The sequence below is a fragment of the Chrysochloris asiatica genome, unplaced genomic scaffold, assembly GCF_000296735.1.
Source record: "Chrysochloris asiatica unplaced genomic scaffold, ChrAsi1.0 scaffold00001, whole genome shotgun sequence".
NCBI lineage: Eukaryota > Metazoa > Chordata > Mammalia > Afrosoricida > Chrysochloridae > Chrysochloris > Chrysochloris asiatica.
Window position 1 is genome coordinate 41,729,791 of NW_006408519.1, and position 20,810 is coordinate 41,750,600.

At 47.1% G+C, this 20,810-nt stretch overlaps 1 protein-coding gene across 1 annotated transcript in view; it reads right to left on the minus strand.

Moving 5' to 3' along the window:
- Positions 1-6,556, minus strand: part of ST3GAL1 (ST3 beta-galactoside alpha-2,3-sialyltransferase 1) — a 12,789-nt gene extending 6,233 nt beyond the window's left edge. Inside the window, exon 1 of the mRNA XM_006830719.1 lies at positions 6,251-6,556. Within this exon, the coding sequence (XP_006830782.1) occupies positions 6,251-6,556 (306 nt within the window). The remainder of the gene's footprint in view (positions 1-6,250) is intronic.
- Positions 6,557-20,810: the final 14,254 nt, after the last annotated feature.

Here is a 20,810-nt window from a genome sequence, read left to right on the forward strand (position 1 = left end):
CCATCCATCCATCCATCCATCTATCCATCCATTAACCCACCCAGTCACCCATCCACTCATCCACCCTCCCACCCACCTGCCCATCTAGACAATCAGTCAGCTAGCCAGAAGGTGGGTCTGCAGTCCATGCAAGGCATTGCTCCAGCCACCTGAGACAAGACTGGCTGAGATGAGTAAAGTGGTCCAGCTCATTTCTCCTTTGGTGGGTTTGACTGGCCTGATTCATTCTACACCTGGCCTCATTGGCTTCAAACTCACAAGCACCAAGTGGAATTCACCTCTCCTCAATCAGTTTGTCCTTTAGGGTGCCTCTCTCTGAATGGACCCTCCATCCTGGGAGTCAGCCTCAACAGCCTCCCATCTCACCTTGCTCACCACCTACTCCAGACACCACGTCCTGGGGACTCCAAGCTCCCATTGGAGCCTGGGCCAAGCTGGCTGAGGGCAGTGAAGATCCTCCTTGCCCACCTCTCCATCCCTCCTTTGCCCCATTTCCAGGTCTATTGGGTTTCAGTCAAACCAAAGAGGGTCAGCACTTGCAGATGCAAACTTCCTTCCCTTCTCCATGTCTTTGCATGTCCTGTTTCTATGCTTCCAGTGTTTATCTAGCAAATTTTGTCTGCTTCTAAGACCTAGCTGGAAGACCAGCTGCCTTAGAATCCACCCCCTAGCCCCCAGGCAGGGTTGTTGTTGTTAAATGCTGCTAAGTTAAATGCCAACTCATAGCAACCTTGTTAGACGCTGGTTTATCCCAAGTGAATGTTAAGGATTGAATTATGTTCACCCTAACAGGTAAATTGAAGCCCTAGCCTATGAATGTGTGATCTCTTTGGAAATAGGGTCTTTCTTTGAAGATGTGGTAGGTAGGGTGGGTTCTCATCCCATCATCTGAATGGTGCCTCATGAAAGAGGGAAACAGACACATTAAGACACCTATGAAAGATGCCATGTGAAACTGCTTTTACAAACCAAGTCACGTCTGGGGCCACCAGGAGTACTCAGAGCTGCCAGAGTTGGAAGAGAGGAGACAGGCTGTTCCCCCAGGCAGAAAGCATAGCCCTGAAGTCAGACTCCAAGTCCCCAAAGTCTGAGACCATAGATGTCTGTTCTTTAAGGCCACACAGCTGTGGCGATTTATAAGGTAGTCTAGGGTGCTAGGAGGAGCTCTGATAGCATAGTGGTTATGAATCGGGCTGCCAACCGCAAGGTCAGCAGTTCAAAACTACCAGCTGTTCCACAGGAGAAAGATGAGGCTTTCTGTTTCCATAAAGATTTACAGCCTTGGAAACCCTGTGCAGGGTCACTATGGGTCGGAACCGACTCCATAGCACTCAACAACAACAAAGGGTGCTAGGAGCCCTGGTGTGGTGCTGTGGGTTAGTGCGCTGGACTGCAAAGTCACTTTGAACCACAAGGTCGGAGGTTCAAGCTCACCAGCTGCTTCTTGGAAACCCTATACAGGGTTGCTATGGGTTGGAACCAACTCGACGGCACTTAACAACAATACCACCACCAAGAAGGATGCTAAGACAAGCTGTCCTGGTCTGCCCAGAGGGGTGATTTCAGGACATGGAACTTTCAGTGCTTAAGCTGGAATGTGTCTGGTAAACCGGAACATTGGTACCTCCACTCATTCCTTTTGGCACTTCGTGTGTCTGCCCATGACCTCAGGGGTGATGGAGACATATTGTGTATCTCACCTGCCTCCTTCACTTATAGTAAGACCCAGGAGAGATGTCCTCAGACGCAGCACGTGACCTTTTAAAATGCCATGGCACTGCATTGTTTCAACTAGAGGGGAAAGAAGCTTAGGACCTGCTGAGGACGAGCAAACGTCACTAGTCGAAACCAGGACTTAGCCTTTGAAAAACTCACTGCATAGCTCCCTCACAACACTGCCACAGCCTCCAACCCTTTAATCTGGCCCTACTACAAGCCCCATCCTGGGATGAGGGGTGGTGGACCATGGGGTGATTCCAGCAACTATTATAGGGAAGATTATGTTCCCAAAAGGTGGCGCAGTGGTTAAGCACTGGGCTGCTAACTGCCAGATTGGCAGTTTGAACCCACCAGATTTCCCATGGGAGAAAAACGGAGCAGTTCTGCTGCATCCTGTAGGGTCGTGATGAGTGGGGACTGGCTCAGTAGCATTGGGCTTGGTTTAGATTTTTGGAGATAGAGCTTCTTTTGTTATGCTAATTAATTAGGTTGAGTCATAAAATGAATCACTTCTGAGTATTAAAAGCACTGCGCTTGAACCTCCGACCTTGTGGTTCAAAGAGACTTTGCAGTCCAGTGAACTAACATACACACACACATACACACACATGTGAGACAGGTGAGACAGGAACCAGGTGAGGATTGTCTACAAGCCAAGAAACCAAGCAATGTCCGGAGTTATTGACAAGGGAGGAATTCAGACAGACATGACCCTGATTTGGATTTTTAGTTTCTAAAACTACGAGAAAATAATTTTATATTCTCTAAAGCCAACATCTTGTGGTATTTCGATTGAAGCAATGAATTAACATTAGAATGAAAATGTTGCTCCCAAAAGGGTGGCACACTTGACTAGACAGATCCCCTAGTCAAACCACAGTGAAAACAAAAACCCTCCCAAACAAAAAAACGTAGCATGAGAACACCAGACACATGGCCGCAGGGGAGACTGCAGACAACAACATCCGCCCTGCACCCAATTCTGATCAGCAAACAGATCACCTTGGGGTATAGTCATGGCAGAAACCAGGTAAGCTTACCCCACAAGTTCCCAGCAACACTTCTGTTGGCAGGACCATGCTCTGGGACCCATGTTTCTAGAAGACTGATAAGATCTCTCTCCCATAGAATAGTAGATTCAAACCATCAATCTTTCGGTTAGCAACCCTACACTTAGCCAACCCACTGTACTATTAGAGCTCCATATGGGGTTAAATTGTTGTTGTTGTTGTAAGGTGCCTTTTAGTTGGTTTTGACTCATAGCGACTTTACGTGTAACAGAATGAAACACTGCATTGTCCTGCACCATCCTCAAAACTGTTGTTACATTTTAGCTCTCTGTTGCTGCACTTGGCCAATCCAGCTCACTGGGAGTCCCTCCTCTTGTTCACTGACCTTCCACTCTACTAAGCATGATGTCCTTCTCCAGGGACTGGTCCCTCCTGATAACATGTCTGAAGTATGAGAGATGGAGTTTCGCCATCCTGGCTTCTAAGGAACATTCTGGTTGTACTTCTTCCAGCACAGATTTGTTTGTTCTTCAGGAAGTCCATGGTCCTTTTCAAATTCCTCTCCAAAACCATAATTCAAATGCATCGATTCTTCTACAGTCTTCCTTACTCATTGTTCAACTTTCACATGCATAAAGAGACTATTGAAAATATCATGGTTTGGGTTAGGCACATCTAAGTCTTCAAGTTGATATGTTTGTCCTCAAACACTTAAAAGAGGTCTTTTGCAGCAGATTTGCCCAATGCAACATGTCATTTGATTTCTTGGCTGCTTCTTCCATGACTGTTAAATAGTGGATTCAAGAAAAATGAAGTCTTTGACAACTTCAATCATTTGTTTATTTATCATGATGGTAGCTACTGGTCCAGTTGTGAGGATTTTTGTTTATTGAAGGTTGTAATCTTTAATCTTCATCAGTATTTTAATTGCTCTTCACTTCCAGTAAACAAAGTTGTAAGTATCATCTGCAAATTGCCTGTTGTTAATGAGTCTTCCTTCACTCCTGATGCCATGTTCTTCTTCACATAATCTACCTTCTCAGATTATTTACTCAGCATACAGACTGAATAATTACGGTAAAAGGTTACAACCCTGGCACACACCTTTCCTGATTTCCAACCATTCAGTGTCCCTTGTTCTAACAACTGCCTGTTGGTCTATGTACAGGTTCCTCCATGAAGTGTTCTGGAACACCCATTCTCCGCAATGTTATCTATAGTTTGTCATGATTTACACGTTCAAAAGTCTTTGCATAGTCAATACAGCTCAAAATAAACATCTTTCTGGCATTTTGGCTTTCAGCAGTTCCATATCCTATCCTGAATCTGGCTTGAAGTTCTTGCAGTTCTATGTACTGTTACAACTGTTTTTGAATAATCGTCAGAAAAATTTTACTTACATGTGATATTAATGATATTTTTCTATGGTTTGCACTGTCTGTTGGGTCATCTCTCTTTGGAATGGGCACAAACATGGATCTCTTCCAATCAATTGGCCAGGTAGCTGTCTTCCAAATTTCTCTGCATATATGAGTGAGCGTCTCCAGTGCCAGATTTCAATTTGTGTTCGTTCAATTCCTGTAGCTTTATTTTTCTCCAATGCTTTCAGGGCAGCTTGAACTTCTTCCTTCAGTATCATTGATTCTTGTACATATGCTATTTCTTAAAATCTTTAAACATTGCTTTTTGGTACAGTGACTCTGTGTATTACTTCCACCTTCTTTTAGGTTTTCTAACTCCATGTCTTTGCACATTTCATTATAATACTTGAGTTTGTCTTCTTAAACTGCCATTTGAAATGTTCTATTCAGCTCTTTTACCTCCTCATTTCTTCCATTTGCATAAGTTTCTTAATATTTAAGAACAAGTTTCAGAGTCTCTTCTGGCATCCATTTTTGTCTGTATTTTTAAATGACCTTTTGTTTTATTCCTGTATGTTCTTTATGCTATCTCATAAGTCTTCAGTCATTACTGCCTAATTCATGCTTCGAATCTGTTCTTGAGATGATCTCTAAATTCAGGTGGGATATATTCAAGGTCATATTTTGGCTCTTGTGGACTTGTTCTCATTTTCTTCAGCTTCAGCCTGAACTGGGATATGAGTACCTGGCAGTGTGTTCCATAGCCTGCCCTGGCCTGGCTTTGACTGATGACAGTGACCTTTTCCTCCTTTTCTTCCTACAGACGTAGTCAATCTGTGTACTTTATTCCTGTGAACTCCATCTGGTGAGGTTCACGTTGTTCCAAAAAGGTATTTGCAATGAAGAAGTCATTGATCTCACAAAATTCTATCATTTGAACTCAAGAATCATTTTTATCACCAAGGCCATATTTTTCAACTACTGATCCTTCTTTGCTTCCAACCTGCACATTCCAATCACTAGTAGATATCAATGTGTCTTGATTACATGATTGATCAATTTCAGACTGAAGAAGTGGTGGCTGTGTGCCGTGGAGTCGGCTCTGACCCATAATGACCCTGTACAGGGTTTCCAAAGGCTGTAAATCTTTATTGGAGTAGAAAGCTTCATCTTTCTCCCATGGAACAGCTGGTAGTTTTGAACTGCTGACTTTGAGGTTAGCAGCCCAACTCATAACCACTACACTACCAGAGCTCCTTGAGTAAGTTGGTAGAACTCTTCAGTGTCTCCATTGCTGGTATAGTGGTTGGTACGTAAATTTGAAGAATAGTTATGTTAACTGGTCTTACTTGTAGGCATATGGATATTATCCTATCACAGACAACATTGTACCTCAAGACAGATCTTGAAATATGCTGTTTGATGATGAATGCAACACTGTTCCTCCGATGTTTGTGGCCCTCAGAGAGATACGTCTACATCCTCACACCCAAAACTTACAAACATGACCTGATTTTGAAAAAGGGTCTTTGCAGATATGAGAAAGCGTGAGATCTCAAGGTGAGATTCTCCTGGAGGTGTGGTGGGCTAGAGATCAGTGACAAGTGCTCTTATGAGAGGGAGGGAGATCTGAAACACAGAGAAGACACACAGAAAGCAGGGGATGTACAGACAGAGGCAGAGCATGGAGTGATGTGTCTACAAATTAAAGGATGTCAAGGAACCCTGGTGCCACCCGAAGTTAGGAGAGAGACCAGGAACATACGTTTTCTCAGAATTTCTACACGGAAGGCACCCTGAGGACACCTGACTTCAGACATCTTGTCTCTGAAACTGTGAGAGAATTTATGTCCATTGTAAGCCACCAAGTTTGTGGTGATTTGTTACAACAGTCAAGAGAAATTAATAGAGTACCCTCAGCTCCAACTCATATATATGAGGGGGCTTCAAAAAGCTCCTGGAAAATCGGAAAGAAAAGACAGTGGGTTTGTTTTTCCACTAACTTTTTGAGTCCCTCTCACATGTCCTCCCTAAATATATGTTGAGGAAATGAGTGCCTTGTATTCTAAATGATGACAGGTGCCTGGTGACTTCTCAGACACATGCCAGGATCTGTGTATTTGGCTATCAGAAGCCCCCCAGACCCCGTGCAGCTCTCACCAGCCACCAGCTGTAAGTCTCCTCCTCCAGGATGGAGTTGTGTAGTGTCAGCAGCGGTTGCATGGTGTGGTTGAACCTCTCATCAAACCACCTGGAGAGCTTGAGCTCCCCAACACAGTGGCTGCATGTACAAGGCCTCTGAGGGAGCTTCATGAGCTTCCGTAAGTTCTCTGAGAACCCGATGACCATCTGCTTGGGGAACCAGGTGGTGGTTATTACGGTGTGGGTATAGCTCAGGAAGAAGAAGGTGAGGAAGATGAGAAGAATGAGGAAGGTGAGCAGCTTCATCTTCCTCATGGTCACCATCTTTGGTTTTCCTGTAGGGTACTGCCTAGTGGGAGCAAATTCTTTCTAATGGAAGAGGAGACTGGAGGGAAGTTCTCAGAGTCTGAAGACCAATCAGAGCAGGAAGCGGGATTCCACAGGATTCTTCACTTTCCATGGATGACAGCTGCCCCTGGGAGCCGGATCTGGTCGTGGATGTCACAAAAGCTCAGCGGGTCATTCATGGTGTGTTGGTTCCTCTAGCATATAATTTGTCCTCCCAGGAAATAAGTAGCCTGTGTTTTCTGCAATCCCCACAGAGCTGATAAATTCCCTGATGACTCTCTAATCAAATGCAACACCGTTGACTTCCTTTCCCATCAAAAGTGACTGAGTGGCCATTAATCTTCATGAAGATTCAGGGTCCCTTGGGAGTGGAGACCTCGAAGGACATGTGTTTGGTGCAGGACAAAGGGAAGCTTTCATTCCCACCTCCTCCAGAAGATACAGTTCTTGTTTGTCCTCAACTAGAGCTTGGCTGTTTCCATGCTGCTGCCAGCATTGAGAGGAAGACACTAAGCATGGTCTGTCATCTGCATAGAAAAGAAGAAAGAACAAAGGGTGAGATTCTACAACCTGGTATTTAAAAAACATCCAACAACATGTGCAGAGAGGAGCTCGGTTAAACTGATGGCTACTGAACAGCATGAATCAAGTAGGATCCCAGGTGAAATGTTATGCTCCCTCCCAAGTCCTGGCTTGATGGAGAGACGTGTGTGTTCTAAACTGATGCTGAGTAGGTGGTTCACAGAGTTAATATGCTCATTTGTTAAATGAGATATTGGCGATTCAAGTTCACCCATGGTGTCTCAGAAGAGACTTGGGGACTCATGTCTGAAAAATCAGCCATTGAAAACCTGTGGGGTGCTGTTCGATTCAGTCATCCACGGGTCACCACGAGTCAAAGTTGGATCTGACGGTCTGACAGGAATGGGTCTTTATGTTTAAGAGGATGCTGTGAGTGGGGTGAGGTAGGGGCAGTGGGCAAGGCTGAGCTGTGGGTACAGGGCACCTCCTTCCCCTGTCATGTCCCGGCAGCTACATTTGGGAGTCAGAGTGAAGAACTCGGGTCCCACTGCTGGCTGAGGCTTTGGGACCTGGAGAAATGAGTGCCTTCACATGCCCTGGAAATAAATCTGCCATGCACGGGATTGTGCCTCATCGGACCCAGGTCCAGGGAGGAGTGAACCAGGGATCCGTGGCATCTGTGTTCAATGCAGCATGAGGTCTCCTGGGACAATGGTGGATCTATGCCAGGCCCACAAGTCTGCATGCAGCCTCAACCAGGACCACCAGCCAGAGATCTCCGCCAGCCAAGAGCACAGGATGGAGGGGAAGGAGTGGGGGTGAAGAGTGACCTCGGGCCACAGGACGCATGTGTTCCGGCACAGCGGAGGGTGTTGACAAGCTTAGTTCCTGGCCCAGAGTGGGAGTAAGCCCATGCCAACTCTCTTCCCTCCCTATAATGTAAAAAGTCCATCAGAACCCCTGGCCTGGCCTCCTGAGAGGTCTCTTTGGTGAAAGACCCAATGAAATCAGCTTCTAAGGACACAAGCCGTCATATGTTCTAAATCATTCCACACATGATGCTTCCCAGGGGTTGGGATCCCTGGAGCACTGGGAAGCCAGCCCCTCACAGTGTGAATGTTAAGCAGAATTGGGGGATGCCCAGCTTTGGGCCTGGGCCTGGGCCTGGACAGGGAGCCCCAGGACCCTTGCCTTCCTGCTCAGCTCCACCTGCTCTGAGTGGGCAGCTGTCCTCAGTGTCTGAGCCAAGATGTGGGTCAGCTTAGTGAATCTCTCTCCCCTGGGTCAGCATGCCCCAGTCCCATCTGACAGAAAGCTGGTCCTTACTTGAGAGGTGCAAGCCCACTGGTGCAGTCAGCAAGCGGCTAGTCATTGTCACTGCTGTGACTGAGGGTAGCTGTTTCCCCCATGGCTAGAGCAAACTCTGGGCCTTCAATTAGCCAAACAACAATAATCCTGGGATTTCTTTTTCCCTGTGCTTCCCAGGGAGCAGGTGACAGCCCCAGACTGGGGTCAACACCCTGTGGTCCAGTATCTGACACCCATCAACTTCAGGATTTGAGACCAGTCCACTCCTCTGGGCCTCAGCTCTTCATCTGTAAAATGGGAGCAATGATGCCAGCATCCACTGCTCATTGCAGACTCAGATGTACTAAGGAATGGATGGAACCCTGATGGCCATTCTCCAAGGACCAGCATTCTGTGGTAGAACAGCATTGTTTATAATACTGACTTCTCATATGTATCAGAATCCACACCAAGGGATTCCAGACATATGCAGTGTCTGGAACAATTACTGGCACTCAATAAAAGCTTTAATATTAGAATTAAGAGCTCTGGTGGTATCGCAGTTAAGCCTTCAGCTGTGGAACGAAAGATTGGTTGTTTGACCCCAGCAGCATCCAGAAAGACCTGGCCCTCTGCAACCACAAAGAAATTAGCTCAGAAAATCTACACCATCACATGGGGTCATTATGATTAGAAACCAACTCAACCCAACAACAATATCAGTAATGATAGTAGAAATTTTCTCTAGTCATTCCCTTGGAAAGAAGCAAGTATGTGTGTGTGTGATGAGGGTGGGTTTAGAGTGAAGAAGCAACTGCATTTGTTGAGTTGAAATACCTTCTGTGTGCCACACACTTCCCACGTGATAGCTCATTTTATTGTACCAACAACTCTCTGGTTTGGACATTGTTATCTCCCATTACAATTTTTTTTCCTCCCCTATCCTTTCATTCAACAGTTCCTTACTAGGTCCTTGCTGTTTAATAGTTGTTCTATTAAAGTGCTGCCTAAGACAATGTGGTTGTTGTTAAGTGCCATCAAATTGTTTCTGACTTGTAGCGACCCTGTATAGGGTTTCCAAGTAGTGGCTGGTGGGTTTGAACCACCAGCCTTCAGGTTAGCAGTCCAGTGCTTATCATACAGCACCACACCAGGACTCTAATGTAGTGGATGTTGTTGTTAAGTGCCCTCAAGTTGGTCATGACTTACAGTGACCCACTCTAGGGTTTCCAAGGAGCCGATGGGGAGTTTGAATGGCCAACCTTGCAGTTCAAACCAACCTTGTGGTCAAGTGCTTATCCTACAATAGCACACCAGGCAATTGACTCAATGATCTTAACAACAACCACAACAATACAGTGGTTGTTGTTGTTAAGATCATTGAGGTAATTTCGACTCATAGTGACCCAGCATAGAGTTTCCAAAGAGTGACTGGAGAGTTTGAACCACCGAATTTGTGGTTCAAGCTGACCTTGCAGTCCTGTGCTTCTCTACAGAGCCACACCAAGACTCCAATACAGTGGTTGTTGTTAAGTACTCTTGAGTCGGTTCTGACCCATAGCAACCCGGTATACGGTTTCTGAGAAGTGGCTGGTGAACTTGAACCGCTGACCTTGCAGTTCATGTCGACCATGCAGTCCAGCGCATTAACCCACAGTGCCACACCAGGACTCCATACACTGACTAGGGAAAGTAAAATGACCCCATCCCAGCCCTCCTGAAACTTAAAATTTCACGAGATGTGGGAAGAAAGGCTGAGATCACTAAAGAAGCTCACAAAACTCCAAAAAGAGCCCTCACTGCTGATGGCCTAAGGCAGCGAGCTGGAAGAGAAATTAGGCAGTGTGACAGGAAGAGGCCCCGGGCAAGGATACTGCTGGTGAAAGGGTCTGGGGTGGGGGGTGTGCCAAAACTGACAGAAAGAAGGTCGTAGTGTGGAGTGGGAACCCACAGGGAAGACTCAAGACGGGTGGAGGGCAGGCATTGGGCTGGGCGAAGTCTGGCTACTCCATGAGGGTCCAGGTTGGAGGCCTGGAGGAGTTTAAGCAGTGGACTTTGCTGAGGCCAAGGCTCACCAAAGTCACAGGTGGGAGGAAGCTGTCAGGCTGTACAAGTCACTACAGAAGAGGACCCCGTTTGGAGAGAGGTGGGGCCCATCAGGCAGAGGAGTATCTCACAGACAAGCACATGATGGTGATGGTGATGGGGTCCCAGAAAAGCGTGAAAAGCAAAGGTACCTTCAGAGAAGTTGCGGTGGGCAGGCACCAGATTGTATATAATCTTAGGAACGTGGAAACTGGGGTCCAGGCTGTGAGCAGCGGACTGTAGTGACCCGATTCTGCATCTAGCTGATGGACTGGAAAAGTGTGGGCATGATGCTTCCCAGGATTCTGAGCACAGCCTTCTCTCCATTTTAGTGACTGGACAAGCCCATTTCCTTAGGGGCCTACGTTTCCCCACTACATCCTGTACTGACTTTACTGTCCACACATTCCTCCCCGCCGCCCCACGATGGAGCAGGGAGTGCTTATTCCAGCGCCTTTGAATTTTTCCCTTCTTGTGCCCGTACTTCTTGCTTATTCCTCTACTCAGGTGGTCGGTGGTTTGCTGCCAAGTCGGTTCCCACTCACAGCAGCCCTGTGTTTGTTGGTTTTTCAAGTCAGTCCAACTCATAGCAAACCTGGATAGGGTTTCCTAGGAGTGGCTAGTGAACTCGAGCCAGAGACTTTACTGTTCAAACTGACCTTATGGTCTAGTACTTATCCTACAGCATCACACCACAGTAAAACTGCCCCACACGGTTTCTAAGACTGCCACATCTTTCTTCCGCTGTCAAATCGACTCTGACTCATAGCAGCCCTATGTTGTTGTTCAGTTCTGACTCACAGCGCACTACATATAGGGTTTCTAAGGAGCGCTGGCTGACCTTGCAGTTCAAATCCACCTTTCGGTCCAGTGCTTATCCCACAGTGTCACACCAAGACTCTATATTGTTATTATTAAGTGCTATCAAGTCCGTTCAATGTATACTGACCTGTAATTACAATAATTACAATAAATTACAATAATTACAATCAAACGGCCCCATCGAGTTTCTAAGACTGCCACATCTTTCTAGCTGTCAAGTAGATTCCAGCTCTATTGTTGTTGTTGTTTAAATGTTGTAGAGTCGGTTCCAACTCAGAGCGAACCTCTACAGGGTTACCAAGGAGCAGATGGTGGGTTCCAACTGCTGACCTCATGGTTCACAGTCCAGCGCTGATCCTATAGAGCCACACCAAGACTCCCTGTTGTTGTTGTTATGTGCTGTGGAGTCGATTCCGACTCATAGCGACCCTGAACAGGGTTTCTGAGGCTGTAAATCTTTACAGGAGCAGAAAGCCTCATCTTTCTCCCACGGAACAGCTGATAGTTCTGAACTGCTAACATTGAGGTTAGCAGCCTGATTCGTAATCACTACGCTACCAGAGCTCCAGGATCCAGTAAAATTACCCCGAAGGGTTTCTAAGACTGCCACATCCTTCTTCCTGAGAAGAGGCTACTGAGCTTGAACCTCTTAAGTTTTGTTGAGCAGCCAAGCAATTAGCCATCGTACCACCAGGGCTCCTTCACATAGCTGGGGAATTATGGGAAAGATTCTTGAAGCACAAAAATAGTGGGTGAGACGTTTGGAGATGTACTCCACAGAAACACGACCGTCAGAATTAGGGAGATACAAGAAGGAGCTGGATGTGTTTTTACTTCAAGCTCTACAAAAGGAACTGAAATCCACTAAGTTTCTCAGGCATGTGGATTGAGAGAGTGCTATGTTTGGAGTCCACAGACATTCAAATAATATGCAAAGTGTGTAATGTGGTAAAGGATCATGGGAGTTGCCCAGCTGGGGCTCACATGTGCCTCTAAAAGAAAAGGATTTCACCCATTTGGGTGGTGCTAAAAGGAAACCAAAGGGAAGACTTCTAGAATGATTAGACCCCCACCTCAACCCTGGCTCAGGGATCTGTCAGCTAAATGTAAAGGGCTACATGTCTTTAAAGAGCTGAGGCTGGTTTGGTGCTGAGACTTAGCCAGTCTGATCTGTTTCCACTAACTTACATGAGCTACTTTACTCCTACTGATATGTGGCTTGGGCACTGGGCTGCTAACTGCAAGGCTGGTGGTTAAAAACCACCAGCTGCTCCCTCCCATAAAGATTTACAGTCTCAGAAATCCTCTATATGGTTGCTACAGGTATGGTGATGTAGGAATAGCACTGGACTGCTAACTACAAGGCAATTCAAAACCACCAACCTCTCCTCAGAAACCTGGAGTTGACTTGACGACACCTGACAACAAAGGTTGGAATGTACTCCAAGGTATGAGTTTGTTTGTTTTGATTTACAAGAGTCCTGGTGGACTAAGGGTTTAAGCACTGAGCTGCTAACTTCAAGGTGGGCAGTTCAAACCCACCAGCTTCTCTGAGGGAAACAGACGAGGCTGCTTATTTAGGGAAAGATTTACAGCCTTGAGAACCCCAAGGAATGGTTCTACTTATTCTATAGGGTCACTGCAAGTCTCATGAGTTTTGGTTTTGGATTTACGAGAATGGTCCCTGGATGCTACAAATGGTTTGTGCTCAGCAATTAATCAAAAGGTTAGCTGTTAGAACCCATCCAGGGGCACAGCAGAAGCAAGACCTAGCAGTCTGTTTCTGTAAAGATGACAGTCAAGAAAACCCAAAGGGCAGTTCTAATTCAGTAAATACGTAGAGTTGAGCCCAGGTTCAAAGTGAGAGTCTGCAGTGAACACCACACCCTTCTGGTGGTCAGATTCTAAAGCAGGCAGGAGGCCTGAGCGTCCAGGATTTAGACACAATCCAATGAGTTTCTCCATCTGCAGGACTCCGTGTGATTGACAGCCACAAAGATGCTAGCCATGCAGCGCTTGTTGGATCAATGGGACACAGGGCAGGGAAGAGACTTGCTTGGGGTCATGGCTTCAGGAAGAAAACAGGTCTGGCTTCCACCACCCAGGAAAAGTGCGCTCAATTCCTGACCAACACACCTCAAGTACAGCCTCCACCTCTCTGTCAGTGGAGGCTTGCTTATTGCTGTGATGTTTAAGCGGTTTCAGTGGAACATCAGATTGAGATGATGTTGGAAGAAAGGCTTGGCCATCTACTTCTAAAAATTAGCCAGTGCAAACCCTATGGGCCCCATGGTCCAATCTTGTTGTATGTTGTACTTGGGGTTACCCAGAGCCAGTGGGCACTCCATGGTAGGTAACAAATCCTCGTAAGGTGAGTGGTCCTGGACAAGCCAGGCAAGCACACCAGAATGCAGAATAGAGACCCCACAGTGTCTGCCTCAGGAGTCCTGAGGGGATTGAAGGGGATAGGCCAGCACCTAGCTGCTCCTTAACCTGATGGTATTGAATGCCATGCTCTGAGGCAGCTTTAAAGCTCCTCACAGGCTGCCTCACTCAACGTATGGACATACCCATTTTACAGATGAGGAAGGTGAGACCCAGGGAAGCCATCTGGTAAGAAGGCAGGAAGGAGTCAGAACAGCAGGGACAACAAGAGTAAAAGAGAATGCAGGGTGGCCCCTGTTCAGATCTCATGACTCACTCCATCCTCTGGAAGCCCACCGGCCACTGCATTCACCCAGAAGGCTCCTAGAGTGACCTGAGCAGACTGGCTACAGAACGCAAGCTCCTCTCCCTGGTGTCTGCCTCTCCGTCTGTGTGGGTATCACAGTCAGGGACCCAGGAAGGTACTCCCACATTCCAGAAGTGGGTCCTCACTCAGCACTGCTTATGGTCCGGGGCCATCAAGTCCATTCAGACTCACAGCGACCCTGTAGTGGGGAGTGGAACTGCTTCTCCGGGTTTCTGAGACTTAAATTTTTACAGGAACGGACAGACTCATCTTTTTCCTATGGAACGAGTGGGTTTGAATCTCTGACCTTGTGGTCAGCCGCCTAGTGCTTAACTCACTAAGCCACCGGGACCCCTACTCACCCTCTATCCAGTGGGTCAGGGAAGGAGGTAAGCAGTGAAGGCCAGGGACAGAAATATTGTCCTGGTCAGTCCTGCTACAGGGCCAGGGGTGCTTAGTCCCAGCTGTGGCTGAGCTGGCCAGAGAGTCTACATTCAACACTGGGAGTTTCCCCAGCTGCCCAGTCTGGTTCCTCCTGAAGACTGGAGGTGGAGGATCAAACAGCTTGTCCCCTGCACCCACCACAATGCCTCCCACTTGGGGAGCACAATATTTTTATAAAACATCTTGTTCTGCACACCTGGCATTAAAACACAGAGGCAGAGTTTTATTGCCTCCTTTGAAAAGGCTGGTGGCATGGAGGGGACTCTTGCATCTCAGAGAGCTAGCCAGCCTGGGCAGGTGGCTTCAGATGTCTTGGGTGTGGGGGGGAGCACACAGCACACAGAGCAGGAGACCTCAGTCTGAGTCCCACCCTCAGACCATCCTGAAGCCATTCCTGTCCATAAACTGGGATGAGGCACATCCTGGTCTGTGAGCCTCCTGAGTGATGTAGGACCTCGTGGGCTTGCATGGGAGACATACTTCAGGACCTCAAAGGGACAAGATCTGAACAGGGAGCACCCCACATCCTCTTTTGTTCTTTTTGTTATCCTTGCTTTTCTGACTCATTCTACCTCCATCTCCTTCCTTGTGCCAATGTATGAATGGCACCACCTTACAACAGAAAAGACTCACTGCGCCCTGTGGGGGTTTCAGTGGCTGGTTTTCTCAGAAGTACATCATCAGGCCTCTGCTCCAAGGTGCCTCTGGTTTGACCCTCCCACCATAACGGAGCACAGTAACCATCAGCACCACTCAGGGACTCCAGGGAAGACACTCCACACTCGGCATGTTTGTCTGCGGGTCTACAGTGTGGGCTAGTACAACATGCCAAACATTGTTACTCACAGCGGCGAAAAGGAATAATCAAAACCTAGAAGGACGAACCATTAGGAGAGGTTTAGTCTCTCTTATTAACATAAATAAGGAGCTCTGGTAGTGTAGTGGTTACAAATCAGACTGTGAACCGCAAGGTCGGCAGTTCAAAACTACCAGCTGTTCCACGGGAGAAAGATGAGGCTTTCTGCTCCCGTAAAGATTTACAGCCTCAGAAACCCTGTACAGGGTCGCTATGAGTCTGAACCAACTCCACAGCACATAAATAGCAAATGCATCTTCAGTTTGGCTTGTATTTACTTGGCCCTCTCATTATTTGTCAATTTTCTTCATATTTTGTAAGTAGATCATTCAGGTTTAGCGAGGGTAAGCGTTTTCTGTCTCAAGATCCCGCACTGCCTTTGGTTTACTGAGCTCAGTGTCCTGGCCCATGATGCACATGCCAACACCCAGCTGGGTCTTCTGTGTGGCCCCTGTGGGGCTTGGGGACCAAAGTGGAACCGACACAAACATGAAATTCATGTTTGCTGGGCTGTAAGTAATAAAGTTCCTTGTCTCTGACCCAGGAATCTCGTGTCTCCTGCTACAAACAAAGAAACACAAAGAGGTCAACATATTAGCTTGTAAGTAGGAGAAATCAGATCTTATACCTCTTTCCACCTATTTAACTTATTGTCTGTAAAACTATTCTTGTTGGTGGATGATGTGGCTTCCTGTCTCATCCTTCCTCCCAGCTGGTGAACACCTGGTCTGAGGTATTACCTTCTCTAAGAATACTTCCCTTCTTCCCAGGATTCATTAACACTTGAATTCATTGGATCATGTGGACCAGAAGAAGCACTTATTTGATTGAATAAGAGAGGCATATTAGATCTAGTTATCAGACAGAGAACACATTAAGCTAATGATGTTGGGGAAAGCAGTATGATACAGAAATGAAAGTTTCTGAATGTGTAATTTTTGTGACTGGAAGAGTGAGCTGAGCCAAACAATGTCTGGCGTCCAACCAAATGGAGACAGTGGTCAGAGTGGGCCCAAACTACTCCTGAAAGTACAGACTCTGTCTCATTTAGTGATAACGCTGGCCCTGTGCCCTCAGCCTGACCCACAGCAGACCCTCATGGGGACTGTTTGAAGGGTAGATGGACAGATAGAAAATCTAATGGTGCTGATCAATGGTGGGCTTGCTGATCATCCCCTGGGCTGCCTGGTCCTTGAAGAGGAAACAAACAGGCAGGACAGAGCTCTAAGCCCACCATGGAAGAGCTTTCTGAGCATTCCTTATAAGAAATATTTGAGATGCTCACAGGCCAGTAAGCAGGCTTTCTGATGATTATTTTTCCAGTTGAATGAAATTCAGTTAATGGAAGACTTATTAAGTCCTCTGGGCCTTGAGAAGAGAGAAGCTATTCTGCTATTCCCAGAAATGAATTTCTAGTTCTGTAGACACAGCTCCCAGGCAGGGGAGGAGGGAATGGAAGGAAGGTCTTCTTGGACACCCAAGACAGGACCACCAAGGTAGTGTCCTCTAGTGGGTGCCTCTTTGAAAGTTGGAGTGGCTCCATCCTTGTGTCAGACTGCTCTCTGCCTTTGATCGGAGGCTTAAGGTATTTTAGGATCAGAGATGGTCATGTATCTCTACTTTGTTTTCAGGAAAGAAATCAGAGTCCCAGGGAAGGAAGGGACTTACACAAGGTAGTCACTGGTCCAATGTGGCACCTAGACTAGATCCCGGGATTCCCGACTCTCTCAGCATGTCTCTCCCTGCATCACCAGGTGCTGGACAGGGGCCATTACCACAGATGGGAAGGGCCAGCCTGAGATTATGGCTTGGTAATGCCTGTCTATGACAGAGCCTGGCTCTGTCTGTTTCCCTGTCCTCTACTCAGGACTCTGCCAACTGGAGCCCAAGGTCAGCTCAAGGTCAGAGGTATGACTCTGAATGCTATGAGGGAACTTGAAAACATCTGTGGAAAAATTCCATCATTCTTTTTTAATTCCATTTTTGAAACCCCTTGATATTCTGACTTTATTTCTACAGCTCCTGCTCCCCTTAGAAAGAGGTGATCTGAAAACTCACAGTCCTACCGGAACCCATGCAGTGAGAATAAATAAGGGTTAAGAATACGAACCGTTCAGATACTACTGGAGAGTGAGCTACATGCACAGGATTCCCGTTAGAGACACACCTTCCTTCTGTTCCCTTCAATTGTTTGTTTGTTTGTTTTGTTCTTGCTACAACACCTCCCCTTGAGTCCTAACACCCCACAGACTCTTGGAGGGAACAGAGGAAGGAAAAAAGAGCTATGAGCTGTCACTGTGTTGGCAGGAGGTGGGGGAGGCAAAACCACAGAGAATCAGAGCCAAAGAGGGCAATGGCACGCCAAGCACATTTCTGCCTCAGGGCCTTTGCACAAGCTGTTCTTGCTGGCATGGTCCTGCCTCAGACTTCAGAAGACTTGTTCCCTTACTGCATCTACACTTATACCTCTCACACAGACTTTTCCTGCCCACCCCACAACAGTCTCATATGTCTGTGTCCCCTTGTCTGCTGCCCGGTCCTTCATAAATTGATCCTGTACTGTGTATTGATTGAGCTATACAGGTCATTCCCGACTAACAACAGGGTTTTATTTCAATGCTTCTGTTGTAAGTTGGTTTTGGTGTAAGTCAAAAACTTTTTTTTTTTTTTTTTTAATAATCTGCTTTTTGTCTGTGTTCAGAACGATAAATCCTAACATTAAACATCTCCAAGTGAACATCAGAAGGATAAAGTCACCAAAGTATGTGCTTTGACATTGTCTACAGTAGATATTAGTAACGTTATAAAAATCTGCTGCCTCCGAGCCAACTCTGACTCATTGTGACGCTAGCAAGGGTTTCTCAGCCTGTAATCTTCATGGGAGCAGACAACCTCATATTTCTCCCTCAGAGCAGCTGGCGGGTTTGAACCACTGAGCTGGTTGCTAACAGTCCAGTGCTTATCCTTTAAAGCCACGCTGGTTCCTCACTATTAATGGTAACCTTGTAAATCTTTAAAGGAGCAGAAAGCCTCATCTTTCTTCAGAGGAGCAATTGGTAAAAAAGAAACCGTAAGTGCAGTTCTCCATAACTCGACTATGCCATTAAGTCAGGACTGCCTGGGCTTAGGTGTTGGTCTGTCTGTCTGCCTGTCCCCAGCAGAATGAAGATTCCAGGAAGGCAGGGGCTTTGTCTGTCTAGCTTACTACTATGTCCCTGGTGCTGTAGCAGTGGACTATGCTCAGAACACAGGGAGTGGACATTCCTTCTGGGCTGGGTACACAAAGGGACAGGGTGTCTTGGTGACTTCTGGGCCTCGGGGTTGTCATATAGAAATTAGGACGGTCATACTGTAAGACCTGTGAAAGCTGGAACCTGTGTAAGGCAGAAACCTGTCAGAAAAGGAAAATTCATGTATTTCCCATGAATAGTGATAGAAATGTGCTGAGGGCCGCAGGCAAACCCACACAACTTCCTCTAGGACACCTGGCTGTGGGCTCCTGATCTCAGACCTGCATCTGGAGGGGTTTTCTCCCAGCCGATCTCTGCTTCTCACCCACTTGGAGGAAATCAACTGTTAGGACACTTCCTCTGACTTTTGCAAAATCAGCAGAGACAGAGACAGCGAAACCACAGAGGGTGCAGACCCTTCCTGCTGGGGGTTTCTGGGGCTGGACAGGATGTGTGGTGGACAGCACATGAGGAGATGCCCGGTGACACAGTGGGGCCCGGGGCCTGAGTCTCACCATCCTGGTGTCTCCTGAATGGAGGACAGGGGATGTGGTGAGCTCTTTCCTGAACCCAGGTGGGCTTATGGGGCCTGACCAGTCAGTGCAAGTGGGTCCAGGCAGGACTACTTTATCAAAACCACCCTCTTCTGGGCTCCCTGCCCCAGTGGCTCTGCCCTGTCCCCGTCATGGGAGGACATCGTACTCAGGGACAATCACAGCTATCTCTGGCCTATGGCCTGCTCTAATCACTGCAGGACCCTGGGATTTGTGGTGAGACAGAGGACACGGGGGTGGGGGTGGGGGAGGAGGGAGCAGCTTACAGAGGCTGAACGGAGCCTCAGAAAACCTGCCTACCATAGTCACATGGGGTGAGCAGTAGAGGAGGGACCGGAAGCCAGGCCTCTCTCCCCACAATGAAGGTGGAGTCTGCAGCAGGCCTGGTGGCAGATTACGGTGGGGAAGGACGCTCTGCTTCCAGAATATTCTTCTACTTGTAGGGAAACAAAGAACTGGGCACTTTGGAAGAAAAAGAATTTGAATCTGAGAATTACGGGACATTTGATATTTTAACTTTTTTCCTAGATTTAAATGAGTCGGAGGCCTCAGTACAACATAATTACAACAATAATAGAAATAACACCATGTGCCCCTGGGTGACACAGCTTAAAAGTGTTCAGCTACTAACTGAAAGTTTGGAGGGATCAGGGAAGACCTAGCAATCTACTTCTGAAAGCCACGAAAACCCTACGTGGCAAAGTTCTGCTCTCACACACACGGGGTCACCATGACTTGGAATCGACTCACTGACAGCTTGGCCTGGATTCTGGTCTGAGCCTCCAGCTGCTGTTTCCTTTGTTGTTGTCATCGAATCATAGTGACCCTGTACAGCGTTCCTGAGCAGTGGCTGGTGGGTTTGATCCCTCAACCTTGAGATTAGCCATCCAGTTCTTCTCCCACAGTGCCACACAAGGGCTCCACCTGGAGTGTGTAAAATGAGTCCCCACCAGAGACCAAGGATGTGAAATGCTCTAACCTTCTGTACCTCAGATTCTTCCCTTCCACCTTTGGAGGTCCCTCCAGCCCACCAGTCAGTCCATCTGAGAGCCCTCAAGGTTGCTGGACTTGAGCTCACTGACCTCTGAGTATAAGTCATTGGTCCACAGAGGCCCATGAATATCACCTGGGCTGGTCTGAGGAGAAGATGCCCGGAATGCCTTTGACCCTCATACAAACAGCTGAAACAAGCATTTGCTTGTTGTTGGTAAGTGCCATCGAGTCGATTCTAACTCAGGTTGTTGTTAGGTGCCATCGAGTTGGTACTGACTCATAGTGTCCCTAAACACAGAGAACAAAACGTTGCCTGGTCCTGAGGCAACCTCACAATCGTTGCCGCTGGCACTGTGCTAATCCACCTCATTGGGGGTCTTCCTCTTTTGCTCCGACCCTCCACTTTAGTAATCATGATATAGTTTTCAAGAGACTGGTCCCTCCTGACAATATGTCCAAAATATGAGAGACAAAGCTTGGCCATCCGGTTTCCAAGGAGCACTCTGGCTGCACTTCTTCCAACACAGATCTGTTTGTTCTTTTGACAGTCCCTGGAACCTTCAATATTCTCCTCTAAAACCATAACTCAAAAGCATCAATTTTTCTACAGTCTTCCTTATGCACTGTCTAAATTTCACATGCATATGAGATTATTGAAAATACCATAGGTTGTGCCAGGCGCACCTTAGTCCTCAAGCTGACATCC